Source organism: Gopherus flavomarginatus, chromosome 1, assembly GCF_025201925.1.
Source record: "Gopherus flavomarginatus isolate rGopFla2 chromosome 1, rGopFla2.mat.asm, whole genome shotgun sequence".
Taxonomy (NCBI): Eukaryota; Metazoa; Chordata; order Testudines; family Testudinidae; genus Gopherus; species Gopherus flavomarginatus.
Genome location: NC_066617.1, coordinates 111105733 through 111122653, shown reverse-complemented (window position 1 = coordinate 111122653; position 16921 = coordinate 111105733). Strand labels below are relative to the sequence as shown.

At 41.2% G+C, this 16921-nt stretch overlaps 1 protein-coding gene across 2 annotated transcripts in view; it reads right to left on the bottom strand.

The window, feature by feature from the left end:
- The window catches only part of DGKI (diacylglycerol kinase iota), a 308370-nt gene that overhangs the window by 162845 nt on the left and 128604 nt on the right, over nt 1-16921 (bottom strand). For both annotated transcript variants that reach the window (XM_050918163.1, XM_050918170.1), the window contains 4 exons: nt 11104-11160; nt 8436-8501; nt 2514-2585; nt 1763-1879 (listed from right to left, as the gene is read on the bottom strand). In XM_050918163.1, the coding sequence (XP_050774120.1) occupies nt 1763-1879; nt 2514-2585; nt 8436-8501; nt 11104-11160 (312 nt within the window). The remainder of the gene's footprint in view (nt 1-1762; nt 1880-2513; nt 2586-8435; nt 8502-11103; nt 11161-16921) is intronic.

Sequence of the window (16921 nt, the reverse complement as noted above, 5' to 3'; positions counted from 1 at the left end):
TGACTTTTCACTGAAAAACTGAAAATTAAAAACTTTGTTCTAATGTCCACAATTCAAAAAGGACATTGATAAATTTGAGAAGGTTCAGAGCAGAGGCATGAGAATGATTAAAGGACTGAAAAATATGTCTTATAACTGAAGCTAGAGAAATTCAAATTGGAAATAAGGCATAAACAGTAAACAATGAGTATAATTAACCATGGAATAATTTACCAAGGGTTGTGGTGATTTTCTATCACTGCCAATGTTAAAATCAAGACTGGATGATTTTCTAAAAGATATGCTCTAGTTCAAACAGTAGTTATTTCAGAGAAGTTCTCCTGTCTGTATTATACAGGAGATCAGGCTAGATGATACCAGTGGTCCCTTCTGGCCTTGGAATCTATGAATCTATAAATTCTTACAAGGGTTGGCTTTTCTCACCCTGATTTCGGTTTCCTTGGTGGGTTTATGGTTTTTTTTAACATTCCAGGGGGCTCCTGATCACACTCTGCCATTAGCATTCGGCCCTTTGAGAGGTTTCCACCACAAGAGAGCATCTATTCTGGTGGTTCTTCCTTCAAGCAGCCTGTCAGAGGTCTCTAGATCACTTGATTAAGATAGGATTCAGTAATGTGAGGACTGGTGGCTTGGCATTTTTGTCATAGCAAATTTTGTGACATAAGTCATGGGGCTACGGAGTAGCAACACAGGAATCAAAACTGCACACCGCCCCTTCGAGGAGCCTGGATAGTTGGCGATCCCATGCATGAGTTGCATGCCATGTAGCACAGAATCAAGTCTCACTTATTGTGGAAAGGGGACATCCTAATTAGGATACCAGGTAGGTTCTGGGGAACAAAACCCATGGGGCTGCCAAGAGAACTAACTCTCTCATCAGTTATTTCTCATGTCCCTTTTCTGGTTTATCCCGATAATTTAAGATAAACTGGGTATTATCAATAAAAATGGCTGTGTCCTTTACATCATAGACCAGTGTTGTGCATTCACTCTGAATAGGATTCCGGGGATAAATTACACCAAGTACATTGCATTTACTGTTCTGAATTATTAACCATTCCCCCACCCACCCACCATCCACATGCAAAGTAGCTCCATTTGCTCGGGTGACCCTATTTGTGAAGAATGCATTCAGCACCTTCTCTGGAAAGGGGCTCTGGAAACCCTTTTTCCCCTGCTGTGTTGAGCAATGTCTTATCCCATCTAAGATATACCAAATCTGGTGCAAACGCTGACAAGTTGAAAACTCATTATCTGCAAGCACTTGAGCATGTAAGCTTAATGTTCAGCAAGCATCCATGTGAGTAAAACATGATCGTCCAAACATCCATGGAAAGTGAATGCAAAAGAGAAGTGAGCGAAGCCACGGCCAATTCATGTTTCAATTCAACCGAATATTTGTGGAAAGCTTTTTTTCCTGTATTTGCCCAGCTCTACTTAGTGAAACATGCTTGAGTACCTAAAACATAGAGGATTCTTGCAGTCCGTTAGATGAGATCGCAATAAGAAGAATGAACTGGATTGCTTAGTGCCAAAATCAGATTGATCATTTATTGCCCCAAACCAGACAATGAAAGAATCCTTCTGGAGGGGTAGATGAAAGAGTGAGATAGAGGTTCATAATCATCATGGGTATAGCTGGGTGTGAGGGGCATGGACAGGGCAAACAAACATGCTTTTGTGGAGGAGTAACTAGGAGCAGAAGCCAGGCTCGCCCTGAGCTGCCAAACAGCATCAGAAACAGACATCAGCATGCAGTTACCTGAGCTTTCTTCACCTTAATGATCCAGGTGGGAGGCACAATGACAGCAGCATGAGCCCCCAGGGAACACGGCTCCTCAATGTGATGTAACATGAAGCAGGTGACTTTGTTGTGAAACTAGTGAAGGGAGAGCAGAGCATCAGTGAGGGGGACAGAGTGCGAGAAAGAAGGAGAGAGAAAGGCATGGTGGGGACAGAAGAAACTGGGAGATGTGTGAGGCACTGAGGAATATACCCAGCTCAACTTCTTTTCCCAGTCCTCTGGACCAAGAAAGTCTTAAGAACATTAACAAAAAATCCTCACCTCTCCATTTTCTCATCCTTTGTCAAACGTGTCTCCTACCCTCAAAAGACACTCCTGCTTACATACACATAACGGTAGTAAGACCAAATTCTAAACAGGCAATATTATACAAAATGGGAATCCCTTATTCTCTGAACCAGTATCAGCAATGGAGTGCTTGAGAGCTAACCCTCTTGTTACCCCAGGAGTGGTCTTGTTATACTCCAAAAGGAAGGAGCTACATTCAGCTCTCCTCTACCAGAAGAACAGACTACCCAGGTGTAGTATCCTTGGGGAGAAGAAACAGAAAGGGTACAAAAAAGGGAGATTCTAGGGGGCTCTTTTCCCTAATAAATGAGCACATAAAACGACCAGGATAAATGAAGTCAAACATGATGATCCTGTGTGGGTAAAACTACCCCCAGCATTTACACAGCCCCAGCTCCCAACCTCAGTTCTAGCCACTTACCGCCTGCTTGCACCAGGAACAACTGATGGCCACAATCTCTTTACTGTGGAAGGAGAATTTTTGCTGAAATCCCTGGGATGGCAGGAAGAGATAGGAGAGGAAGGGTTAAGCTGCTTTCCATCACATCCACATACTTCTCATCACATGAGAAAGTTTAGCACCTTTAATTTTTGTCACATGACTGAGCTAGATCAGTTCAGGGAAGTCATATAAAGTCTTTCACATCTCCTGGATGTCCTATGAATAGACTAAGGTCCCTGGGGGCTCTGAACTGTTGCACATTGCTGTAATGAACAGAATATCATGACATATACAGTTCATAAACACCCAACAGGTTAAATCCACCATTATTATTTAGATCCCCTACTATTATGGAGTGCCATAGTTAAGGTTGTTACTTATTTTCCATTATATAAACAATTTTGGACTCCACGATAAAATCTATAACATCTTATCAACCTCAAAGTTAGAAGATTCTACCTGGAGACAAGATAGCATTTTATCGAAAATTTGAAGTGACTCCTATCATTTAATATATGTAATACTGAATTATAATACCCTAAACACAGAGGTGTTGGATACACTTCCCAAATTTGTCTTCTTCCCCCAATTCCCCACAACTTTGTAGCAAAGAAAAAGAAGAATCAGTAAAGAGAGAAAAACTATTTTCATAGATTTGAATAGAACTGTGTGAAATTTAGAATTTTCATCCTGCAAGAAATACTAACATTTCAACATTTGTATTGTCTCATATCTGGATGTAAAGTTACAATTTCAATTTTTTTTTATAGAAAGTAAATTTCAAAACCTTTAAATTTAGATATTTTCGAGCAAAGCATTTCAACATTCCCAAAATCAAAATGTTTCATTTTAGTTTGTTGAAATGACCCAAAACACTTTGCTTTGAGTCATTTCAACTTTATATTGAATTTTTCAGTTGTGGCACATTTTCTTGTGGGAGTTGCAGTTCATGAGACTGATGCCCCCACTCTTCCATATGGGCCAAGCTCCCTGGCCAGACTACCATCTCCCTCGATGCACCCAGAATCATGTGACTCCCATGATGTACCACACAGAGCCTGGGAAGAGGAAAATCCACATGGAGTATGGGAAATGTAGTCCTCCAATACTATGGGAACGAGGGCCTCAACTATGACTACCATCAGCAATGTGCTGATAGGGTGACCAGATGTCCTGATTTTATAGGGACAGTCCTGATATTTGGGGCTTTGTCTTATATAGCTGTCTTTTACCCCCAACCCCCTGTCCTGATTTTTCACACTTGGTGTCTGGTCACGCTATATTGAACTGATTCAAAAAATGTTTCAGATCATCTTCAAAACAAAATATTTTGTTCAAATTTTTCCATTAGGAAATCAATTTTTTTTTCACAAAATTGAGATTTTGCCATGGAAAATTTCAATTTAGCAGAAACTGCATTTTTTCATCTGAAAATCATTTCAATGGAAAATTCCCAACTAGCTCTATGCTTTGAGGCCAGAAAGGACCATTACATCATCAAGTATGATAGCATGTATAATATAAGCTGTGAAACTTCAGCCAGCTACACTGGTATTGAGCCCCATAACTTGTGATTGACTAAAGTATATATTTTCCAGAAAGGCATCAAGTCTCAATTTGAAGACATCAAGAGATGGAGAATCCATTACTTCCCTTGGTCATTTGTTCCAATAGATAGACACATTCACTGTTAAAAAAAATGTGTTTTATTGCTAATTTGAATTTGTCTGACTTTAACTTCTTGCCTCCCTTGGCTCTTGTTATGCCTTTCTTTGCTAGGTTAAAGAGCCTTTTACTATCTGGTATCTTCTCCCCATGCAGGTCAATGACTTATCCACCATAATCATGTCATCTCTCAATCTTCTTTTTGATAAACTAAGCAGATAACCTAAGCTTTACTTGAATCCCCTAGCTGACATCCAGTGTCCAGGTCCAAAATGGAGTTGTTTGAAGAGTTATTAAAATTTGATTTAATATCAGTGCCAGGGAACATCTACTCCACTGCTTCAGTAATCAGCATGCCTCTTATCGTAGCTTCTGTGGGAGGGAGGAGGGCAGGCAGGTGCAGAGGAGCAGACAGATATTATTGGTCAGTGCCATGAAGAAAGAGAATTAAAACAATAAACAAAAATAATCTAACTGGATTATCCAAATTTGGGCCCTTCACTTATCCAAGTGAAGGGCCCAAATTTATCTATTTTGTCCCTGCAAGATGTGGTTTAGGAGACCACAATCAGCACTCAGAAGAATGGAATTGTCTCTCTGCCTGGCCAATGTGAGAAGGTGCATGTTGCAGTTGTCTGTCCAATACTTAGCCTAAACTGTACGATATGTCCCATACCAGAGCCTATGGATCAAATTCAGTCTCCTGAGGCATCATACCTTGGGACCTCCACACTTATACCTGTTTTTTTCCCTTCACTTTTAGTTCCTTACAGTCTGTTGATTTTGGGGCTCAGTGGCCCCTCTCTCACCTGAGAGGGCAGGCTTTTCACTGTGCTGGTGGGCTTCACCCACCAGTCCTGTCTATGAAATAGGCCCATTGACTTCACAAGCACAAATAGCTGGACTGCCTCCTGATTGGGCAAACCTAGTACATCATTTTATGTGGGCCCAAAAATCCAGTCTCATATCTATAGTATGTATGGCAGGAGTGTTAGAGACTGAGGACTGACACTGGGCAGACTGATTGCTAACTAAGGGCTTGTCTACACTTAAAACTCTACAGTGGTACAGTTACAGCATTGCAGCTGTGCCACTGTAGCACTTCAGTTTAGATGCTGGGGTTCTGATATTGGCATATGTAATCCACCTCCCTGAGAGGCAGTAACTAGGTGGACAGGAGAAATCTTCCACTGACATCGCACTGTCTACATTGGGGGTTAGGTTGGCTTAACTACGTCACTCAGGGATGTGGATTTTTCACACTCCAGAATGATGTAATTAAGCTGATTTAATTTTCTAGTGTAGATGAGGCCTGAGTTTCTTCATTCACTAAGATCAGAGTTTCTTAATATTTCTCATAAATTTAATTCCTCCTTCCTTTGAAAAAAGTATTTTGGCCCCTGGTGGATAGAAACATTTTTTTCCAAGTGGGTGGAAATACTTGTCTCCCAAAGCTGAAACTAAGAAAAAACAAAATATGGTGCATTTGTTCCAAGGGCCATAAATGGTATTTTTTTAAACTGAGCAGCTTGCTTTGTTTCTGGGTGAATCATTTTTTTCATTTATTCTGTAGACTGTTTGATTTCTTACAGAGTTAATAGTGAAAATGATCCAGCAATAAAAATATAATAATGATTACTTAGAAGTAAAATAGCACTATTCTTCCTCAAATTGCTTTACAAATATAAGTTAATCTCTTCTACTGTCAGGTAAATTAGTAAAGATTAAGAACCTGAATTTAGATATAGGGAAATGGATGCAGTAAAGTGATTTATCCAAGGCCATAGAGGGAGTTGGTGAAAACAGTGGGATTAAAATATTGGAGTTTCCCACTCAAGTTCTTCTGATCAGCCTGCTGGTCATTGCCCCAGGCTTCCTCCTGTCTCCCCTCTGAGTAACATAGAAAACTAGAGTTCACTTTTTCTTTGCTGTTCTTGGGTTGGTTTGCCTCCACTCGCTCCTGAAAGAGGTAGAATTATCCCACAAGAAATACACTGCATAGTTTGAGAAACACTGGGATGGAGCACTAACTCTGTATTTGAGATGGAGTTGTTCCATTAATGCCTGATTTACCCCTTTCAGGTGTAGCATGTAAAACTACATGTTGTGAGTTCTTCTTGTGAAAATAAATCACAACGGTGCAGCTGGAGGAAATATATTTGGAGGAAGAGAGCTCCTGGATCCCCAGATTGCATTGGGATCACAACCTGTCCAAACAATTGGAGTCAATGTCATATTAGCAGCTTCCCATATCCAGTATAAAGGAGCTACAGACCATCAGTTAATCACCTCCGATTTCTGTTCTCCAATTGATTTACAGAGTGCAGAGCTTGCACTTGACATAAGCAGATGAAGCAATTACTTCAGGCCCCAAGCAATTGAAGGGGGTCCGCTATTAATTCTTAGTATGTGTTGCGCGGGGTGGGGTATTCCTGCTTAGGGCTCCCAGTCGGCCAGCACCAGCACTGATAGGGTGGAAGCTTTCATAAGAAACCTCAGGAAAAATCTCATGATACACTATCCTGTATCAGACCATCGGTCCATATAATTCCGTAACCTATCCCCCACCCCCACCCGTGGCCAATGATGCTTTCAGAAAGAAGTAAGGCAAAAAAATAAACTAACACACTAAGCAAATGATGCATGAGGAAATTCATTCCTGACCACAGGCTTATGACGAGAAGTATGAGATGTGATTGGCCCATAATCTTTAATATTTTAGCTATCTAATTCCAGCATGGGATTTGACTGATGACCTCCTACAATAATGAGATCCACAGAATGATTAAGCACTTCATGAAAAATACATTCTTTTACTGCTCTAAATTTACTTCCATTTCATTTCAATGACTGACTCCTTTATCTTGCATGACAGGGGAAGTTAAAGGATAGTTTTAAAGGTAGAAGCACAAAAAGTAGGAGAGCACGAGATAAGCAAATATTTGGTTATAGAGGAGGTCACTTTGCCAGTAAAATACAATGGCATTTTTCTTGCTCGTGTTTTCTTTTATCTTTCCTGGTTTCTGGACAGAGAGCTCTACCAGAACACTTGCATGCAAACTTTAACTCTGTGTCTATTAAGGTGCTATTCTCTTTGCACTTCTACTGACCTCAACCTCAGGGGAGCCATGTCTTTTGTCAATTCCAGTCTGGACTGGTCATGTAGATACCATGAATATATCAAGTGTTGGTTCTGGTACACTGACTGTTCTACAAGCATAATGAATCCCTTTGACACCAGCACTGGAGAGACAAAGCAATTCCCAGAATGGCAGAAACATGGCTCCAATGTCATCATGTGTTATGTCAGCATAAGAATGCTGCATGTAGGCCTCTCACTGCTGGTGCTCACATGCCATCTGCCATGAAGAGGGTACTGCATTTTACTGCAGCTAGTACCTTAGCTCAGTATCCAGGGCCAGTTTGTTACATCTGAGTTTCTTTGGTTCTGGCTAAAAAATACATATCGAGGGGAACCTGACAAGACATGGGCACTGCCCTTTGTCCAAACAATAATTAACTGCTGAACCTGAGAAAAGAGAAATTTTTATCTCATAGAGCTGGAAGTGACCAAAGGTCATTGAGTCCAGCCCCCTGCCTTCACTAGCAGGACCAAGTACTGATTTTGCCCCAGATCCCTAAGTGGCCCCCTCAAGGATTGAACTCACAACCTTGGGTTCAGCAGGCCAATTCACAAACCACTGAGCTAACCCTCCTCAGGAAGAGAAGAGAGACAGTACCATAACCTAGTTCTGGAGAAAGGAAGTTATGATTGTGTGTAAATTAATTTCAGCACCTCTTAGATGCTTGGAGGACTGAAAGATATGGGAGAAAAGGTCCTATAGGGAGACAACTTCTCTGTAATCTTTTCTATGGCCTTTGGAAATGGGTATTCAGAGTCTGTACAGCAGAGGATTCATTGACAAATTCAGTCTCACACTGAGAACAATTACATACCAGGGATGAAGGAATGGTGCTGGACTATAGTGCCCTGAGCATTTCACTTCTGGAGATCTGGGATCAGGTCACAAATAAAATGAATTTGCTGTAACCATTTTGGTCCCCATTTGTGCACATCAAAAAATCATCATCCCATTTGGCATGACCACCATTCCCTGCTCAAGAGAGGGCTGGAATAGAATATTTAAGTGGTTGGGAAGAGCCACCTGCTGAATTGAATCTATCAGTGTTTAGAGAATCCTGGCATAATCATTATGATGTACATACACCACCTACCTTTCCACACTGCTTACACTTCCCTTCTTGCCTCCGCCTATGCACCCAGTGATGTCGGACAAAGTTCTGTATGAAAGGGACAAAATGAAAACATTAATAAATGATAACATCTTACCTTTACAGAGCACCTTTCATTCCTGATCACTTTCCAGCCATATATATATATACACAAGAATCACTTCAGCCATGACTGAACTGCAGTCACTTTTGGAGCAAAACGTGGCAGCCATTAAGCAGCAGTATTACCCAACAGTTTATATTGGAAAATGAAAACACCATACACAACTGAAAGTGCAGGAGGAATCTAGGTAGACAGCTTTCATTACCCAAATTGGAATCTGGACAGAACAAAACCCCTGCTACTCTCACACGAAAAGAATAGAGTACAGGCCGGCAAAGACAATTACAATATCAGCCAAGGGAGAAGAAGTGTCCTTAAAACATCATGTTTACCTATGGCATAGGGCCCACTTCTACTCCTCATTTAAGTCAATGGGAGAAGTTCATCAATGAGTTCAGTGGGAGCTGGGTTTGGTCTTATAAGGCAAGAACATGGGTTGTCCTACAGGTCCACACAGGGGAACAAGGGAGTGTCAGACGTTCCTTTATTCCCCAACATGGGCTACCCACACCATGGATCATAGCATGGAGGGATGGAGAGCAGCATCTGCAGGGCTTTCCATGCATGGTGCCTCGACTTTTTTCCCCTCAATACACCAGCCAGCAGAGCTGAGCTGAGCTAATGTGGAAGGGGATATAACCTGCATCTGGTACAGACTAGTAGCAGATTTCTTCCCCTTGGAGAAAGAGAAGAGCCAGAGACATGCTTGTAACTCTAAGGGTATATCTACACAGCAAGTGAAGGGATGACTTTAACCTGAGTAGGCATACCCATGCTAGCTCTAATGTAGTTAACAGTGGTAATAATAGTGGTGTAGATGGGCTAGCAACCAGTGTATGTACCCATGCTATCCAGCAGCCCTGCACTTGGCTACATCTACACCTGGAAGGGTGTGACTCCCAGCTAGCAGAGACATATTTATGCTAGCTCTCCCCAAGTTAACATGTTAAAAATTGTAATGTAGCCACAGTAGCACAGGCAGCAGCAAGTGGCAGCACAGTAACCATCTTGAGTGTGTACCCATGGGGTCTGGGAGGGTTTGTACTCAGGGCAGCTAGTAATACACTACTAGTTTTAGCATACTAGCTCAATGAGAGCTGGCGTACATCTGGGTAAGCTATGGATCACACCCCTAGCACCAAGTGTAGATGTAGCCTCAGAGCAGCCTTGGAAGGTTTCAATTTTTATTGGTCAGTGTTGATAAACATCAATTTCACTGTACACACACAAACCGACGAAAAATATTTCCATCAATAGCAATCGACATAGGCAAAGAAATATAGTGCTTGAGATCTTACTGCAGTTTGATTTAAAGCTGTTCATCTTGCACATTTTGACACATGATGTTGACAATTTGTGCTTTAACAGTTATAAAGCTTTAACTTTTTGAGTCTCAACATTTATTGTTATTAAATATTATTGTCTGACACCCCCATAATTTCCCCAACTATGAAAATTTAAATGGATAAAAATAAAAAATGCTGAAATCCATGATTTTGTGCAACTGTGAACATTTAAGTAGATAAAAATGAAAAGACACTTAGAATAAACATCAATATTAAAGGTCAAAATAATTTAAAAAATAAAAATAAAATCCTGCCAACCCTTCCTAAGATTACCAGGTCTGCTCCTGGGACAGCACAACTATGCACTGTCCCCTACTATGGGTTAAGAGTAAACTCTCAGTCTAGCCCATAGTATCTACTGAACCCTCTACCCTACACTTTAAAATCTTTTCCTGAACTCTCAGACTTCCTTTTAACAACTAATACTATCTCTTTTATCAATGATGCTGGGTTATTACACAAGCAAAACAGCTCAACTTTTTTCCTTCCTTTCCTTTATTTAAAAAAAGAAAAATCTAAACATCTGGGAAATAAAATGGGAAAGCCCGACATGAAGACAGGAAATAACTTTCAACAACTATATTGACTCTACTTTGTTGCACATGTGCTTTTTCTGTGCCCGTTTATTCTTCTTAAATATGTTACTTGGGGTTTATGTCATTAAATACATGCATAAATACTGTAAAATCTACAACATCTGTAATGTGGCCAAATTCAGACTGCAGTTGGAATTAACTTTTGCATTTCTTGAGGTGTTGTAATTTTTAATTCTGTAAGCTAATGAGAGACTAGAAACACTGAAAATACTATTGGCAAAGTGAGGGGAAAGAGGGTAAAAGAAAGGAACGAAATAATGGAGAGTTGCAGAGATAGTAAAATCAGAAAGACTGGTTGAAAGACAAGAAATAAGAAAGGAAGAACATGAAATGTAAGTAAGAGAATATGAAAAAAGAATGATCGGGCAGGAAAAAAAAGAGAATGGATGAGGGAATAAGTAAATAAAATAAACTGATGTTGTTGATGTAACTAATGTGGCTATTTGTCTAGAATGCCTTTTATATTCATTGTGAAGAAGAGAATGTGTCCCAAAGGGGGATAGTTCTCTTTCTAAGGCTCCAGTGAGTCTGAAAGCACTGTTCCTATTCCAGGAACAGGTAGACGAATCACAGAGGGGAGCAACAATTAGTCATAAATTACTTACTTCTCTTGGAGATCTGGAGCCCCCCTCTCGGAAAGTTGGTTTGCACCGGAAATTAATCTGCCATTAAAAGCAAAGCAAACGAATAGGAAAAAAAGCAATATTGTATAAGAATGTAAACAGAAATCAGAGGTGGCTGTAAATGTTGACAATGTGTATGGTAATATAATGAGTGAGAACTGTTCCTCTATATTGCATTAGGCCAGCTCTGCAAAATCCCTTTTTCAAAAACATACTAGCTCAACTAAAAATCCAGTATCCCAACAAAGAGACTCACCTTGCTGTTAAAGAGCATGTGTCTGTATGCACCTGCCCAAACAATCCACATCTTGCCTCCCGTGTCTCTAAACAGTCTTCTCTCCACCATGTTGTGGCTGGCTGTTCAGCGTCTCTTGCCTGCCCTCCCCCTCTTAAAAGGCAGCACTGCATCAGTTTAACCTTGCTTTTCATGAGCGAGGTTACCTTTGCAACCAGAGGCTGGGCTTAAGCTGGAGGTTTTAAAGTCAATGGAAGCTGGGCATCAAACTCCTTCAGGGCTCTATGAAAACTCCAGGTTTACTCCTTTTTAAAAAAAAAGAACGAGGAGTACTTGTGGCACCTTAGAGACTAACAAACTTATCTGAGCATGAGCTTTTGCGGGCTAAAACCCACTTCATCGAATGCATGCAGTGGAAAATACAGTAGTAAGATATATATACACAGAGGACATGAAAAAATGGGTGTTGCCATACTGACTATGAAGAGAGTAATCAGTTAAGGTGGGCTAGTCTCAGCAGGAGAAAAAAAGCTTTTGTAGTGATAATCAGGATAGCCCATTTCCAACAGTTGACAAGAAGGTGTGAGCAACAGTAGGGGGAAAATTAGCACAGGGAAATAGGTTTACTTTGTGTAATGACCCATCCATTCCCAGTCTTTATTCAAGCCTGATTTGATGGTGTCAAGTTTGCAAATTAATTCCAATTCTCCAGTTTCTCACTGGAGTCTGTTTTTGAAGTTTTTTTTGTTGGAGTATTGTGACTTTGAAGTCTGTAATCGAGTGATCAGGAAGTTGAAGTGTTCTCCAACTGGTTTTTGAGCATGATAATTCTTGATGTCTGATTTGTGTCTTTATTTTTTTGGGTAGAGACTGTCCAGTTTGGTCAATGTACATGGCAGAGGGACATTGCTGGCACATGATGGCATATATCACATTGTTAGATGTGCAGGTGAACAAGCCTCTGATAGTGTGCCTGATGCGATTAGGTCCTATGATGGTGTCCTCTGAATAGGTATGTGGACAGAGTTGGCAATGGGCTTTGTTGCAAGGATAGGTTCCTGGGTTAGTGTTTTTGTTGTGTCGTTGCTGGTGAGTATTTGCTTCAGGTTGGGGGGCTGTCTGTAAGCAAGGACTGGCCTGTCTCCCGAGACCTGTGAGGGTGAGGGATCGTCCTTCAAGATAAGTTGTAGATCATTGATGATGCGCTGGAAAGGTTTAGCTGGGGGCTGAAGGTGACAGCTAGTGGCATTCTGTTACTTTCTTTGTTGGGCCTGTCCTGTAGTAGGTGACTTCTGGGTACTCTTCTGGATCTGTCAATCTGTTTCTTCACTTCAGCAGATGGCTACTGTAATTGTAAGAATGCTTGACAGAGATCTTGTAGGTGTTTGTCTCTGTCTGAGGGGTTGGAGCAAATGCAGTTGTATCTTAGAGCTTGGTTGTAGATAATGGATCATGTGGTGTGGTCTGAATGAAAGCTGGAGGCATGTATGTAAGTATAGTGGTCAGTAGGTTTCTGCTATAGGGTGGTGTTCATGTGACCATTCCTTATTAGCACTGTAGTGTCCAGGAAGTGGATGTCTTGTGTGGACTGGCCCAGGTTGAGGTTGATGGTGGGATGGAAATTATTGAAATCTTGGTGGAATTCCTCGAGGGCTTCTTTTTCATGGGTCCAGATGATGAAGATGTCATCAATGTAGCGCAAGTAGAGTAGGGGCATTAGGGGACGAGAGCGGAGGAAGCATTGTTCTAAGTCAGCCATAAAAATGTTGGCATACTGTGGGGCCATGCGAGCACCCATAGCAGTGCCACTGACTTGAAGGTATACATTGTCCCCAAATGTGAAATAGTTGTAGGTGAGGACAAAGTCACAAAGTTCAGTCACCAGGTTTGCTGTGACAGCTTGTAGTCCATCTTTGTGTGGAATGTTGGTGTAGAGGGCTTCTACAGCCATAGTGGCCAGGATGGTGTTTTCTGGAAGATCACCTATGGATTGTAGTTTCCTCAGGAAGTCAGTGGTGTCTTGAAAATAGCTATGAGAGCTTAAATGAAAGCTTAGATTCTGCAGACCATTCACATAAGAAATGTTGGGACTCACCCTGAATGAGTAAATAGATTTTTCTGCTTTATCAGGCCTGTCCCACTTACCCACCCACAAATCCTGGCCAGACTAGCAGTGCCTCAAAAAGAATTAGCTACATTCCCTGTTTCTGAGGGCAGAGTAGAGTACAGGCCAACAAGCATTTTCAGAAAACTGAAAATATTAAAAAGATTGGAAACAAAAAGAAAGGATGAATCAAATGGTTGTGGGGAAGAAAAAGGGAAGAAGTGGGAGAAAAGGGGATGCAGCGAGAATAAAGAAGTAATGGGGGAAATACTGAGAGAGAATAAAAGGAAGAGGATGATGGGAGAGGTGGAAAAAGAAATGATGCATTTAAACTGAAGTTACCAATGGACCTCAGGTTTGCACCTCCACATAAAAAGAAGAGTCAAAATTTCCTGTAGCAAAATGAGAGCTCCTTATAATCCCAGCTCATTTCAAAATGTTTGTCAGGAGTAGCAACACAAGATTGTAATTCTTAATGCCTGGTCTCACAGCAGGCAAAATGCTACAGTGTAAAAATTTTACATACACATTCTACAAATCACCTACACAGAATCATAGAATATCTGGGTTGGAAGGGACCTCAGGAGGTCATCTAGTCCAACCCCCTGCTCAAAGCAGGACCTATCCTCAACTAAATCATCCCAGCCAGGGCTTCGTCAAGCCTGACCTTAAAAACTTCTAAGGAAGGAGATTCCACTATCTCCCTAGGTAACCCATTCCAGTGCTTCACCATCCTCCTAGTGAAAAAGTTTTTCCTAATATACAACCTAGACCTCCCCCACTGCAACTTAAGACCATTTCTCCTTTTCCTGTCATCTGGTACCACTGAGAACAGTCTAGATCGATCCTCTTTGGAACCCCCTTTCAGGTAGTTGAAAGCAGCTATCAAATCCCCCCTCATTCTTTTCTTCTGCAGACTAAACAATCCCAGTTTCCTCAGCCTCTCCTCATAAGTTATGTGCTCCAGCCCCCTAATCATTATTGTTGCCCTCCGCTTGACTCTTTCCAATTTTTCTAGATCCTTGTTGTAGTGTGGGGCCCAAAACTGGAAACAGTACTCCAGATGAGGCCTCACCAATGTCAAATAGAGAGGAATGATCACGTCCCTCAATCTGCTGCCAATGCTCCTACTTATACAACCCAATATGCCATTAGCCTTCTTGGCAGCAAGGGCACACTGTTGACTCATATCCAGCTTCTTGTCCACTGTAAACCCTAGGTCCTTTTCTGCAGAACTGCTGCCTAGCCACTTGGTCCCTAGTCTGTAGCAGTGCATGGGATTTTTCCATCCTATGTGAAGGACTCTGCACTTGTCCTGTTTGAACCACATCAGATTTCTTTTGGCCCAATCCTCTAATTTGTCTAGGTCCCTCTGTATCCTATCCCTACACTCCAGTGTATCTACCACTCCTCCCAGTTCAGTGTCATCTGCAAACTTGCTCAGGGTGCAATCCATGCCATCCTCCAAATCATTAAGGAAGATATTGAACAAAACCAGCAGCAGGACCAACTCTTGGGGCACTCTGCTTGTTACTGGCTGCCAACTAGACATGGGGCCACTGATCACTACCTTTGAGCACCTTATAGTCCATTCATCCAGCCCATACTTCTTTAACTTGCTGGCAAGAATACTGTGGGAGACTGTATCAAAAGCTTTGCTAAAGTCAAGGAACAACACATCCACTGCTTTCCCCTCATCCACAGAGCCAGTTATCTCATCATAGAAGGCAATTAGGTTAGTCAAGTATGACTTGCCCTTGGTGAATCCATGCTGACTGTTCCTGATCACTCTCCTCTCGTCCAGCTTTCCTAAATAGTCCTGAACTACTTCTTTCTCCACAGAGGGCTGGTCACCTCCTCCCCATACCGTGCTGCCCAGTGCAGTAGCCTGGGAGCTGACCTTGTTTGTGAAGACAGAGGCAAAAAAACCATTGGGTACATTAGCTTTTTCCACATCTTCTGTCACTAGGCTGCCGCTCCCATTCTGTAAGGGGACCACACTTTTCTTGACCACCTTCTTGTTGCTATCATAACTGTAGAAACTTTTATTGTTACTCTTAACATCCCTTGCTAGTTGCAACTCCAAGTGTGATTTTGCCTTCCCAATTTTACTCCTGCATGCTTGAGCAATATTTTTATACTCCTTCCCGGTCATTTGTCCAGTCTTCCATTTCTTGTAAGCTTCTTTTTGTGTTTAAGATCAGCAAGAATTTCACTGTTAGGCCAAGCTGGTCTCCTGCCGTATTTAGCAGCAAAGAGTCCTGTGGCACCTTATACACTAACAGACGTATTGAAGCATGAGCTTTCGTGGGTGAATACCCACTTCATCGGATGACTCTTTGTTGCTTTTACAGATCCAGACTAACACGGCTACCCCTCTGATACTTGCCATATTTACTATTCTTTCTACATATTGGAACAGTTTGTTCCTGCAAACTCAATAAGGATTCTTTAAAATACAGCCAGCTCATGATTACAGCTTTTAATCTATATGCATAAAATGGCCATCAATCAAGGTGTTTGCTCTTGGTGCTATCCTCTCAGGCCATCCCACAATACTTGCAGAATACACAAGCATGTTCAACAGCCACACTATGGTGTACTTCCAGAAAGTAGTACCTTTAATATTACAACATTAAACAGACATAAGAACTGATGCTACAGCATTAGTCAATCTGTGTGTCTGATGTTACAGTATCCTTTCCTGAAACAGTATTTACAGGGTCAATACTTCCTCTTTCAGATGAGATATGATCCTTTCAGCCACTTCTGCCCATGGTGTCCCAACAGGAGGGATGTTAATTTCAGTATCCTGACCAAATTCCACTCTGATAATTGTGCAGCTTCCTTAAATTCCTCAAGTAGTTTTAATTTTACACTGTTTTAGTCTTAATCTGTCCAAGACTGTTGCATAGGGATACTGTACATTGCTAAATAGCTGATATGCTTACCCCAGAGGTGGCTCCATTTCTTTGACAGGTGAAATGATTCTCTATTAAATTTGTAAAATGCTTTGGTATCCATGAAAGATGCCATAGAAAAGTAAGTTACTATTCAATGAATGGAATCCATTGTGTCCCCCTTCGTCAGACATGTTCCAGTACCTATGTTTGCTCTTTATTTATAGGATAAATATTTTGCTTTGCACTAACATGAGCAAGAGCTGTAAATCAGATTTACCACAGCTGGATTCACACACAAAAGGGAGGTTTTTGATCTGAAAAACTGTTAAAGGACCCCCTCATGCACACCCAAAGAAGTAATAAAGAAATCACAAACATCTGCATTCCGTTCTTTCATCCTTATGCTAGGTTTCTCTCTAGACAAATTTTCAAAAATATAACTAACACATTTTCTGAACCCAAGAATATGGCCCCTCAATCTATTCGTTTAAAAGGGAAAGTATACACAGAAAACTACATTGAATGGAATTGTTGCTTATTATATATGCACAGTCACAA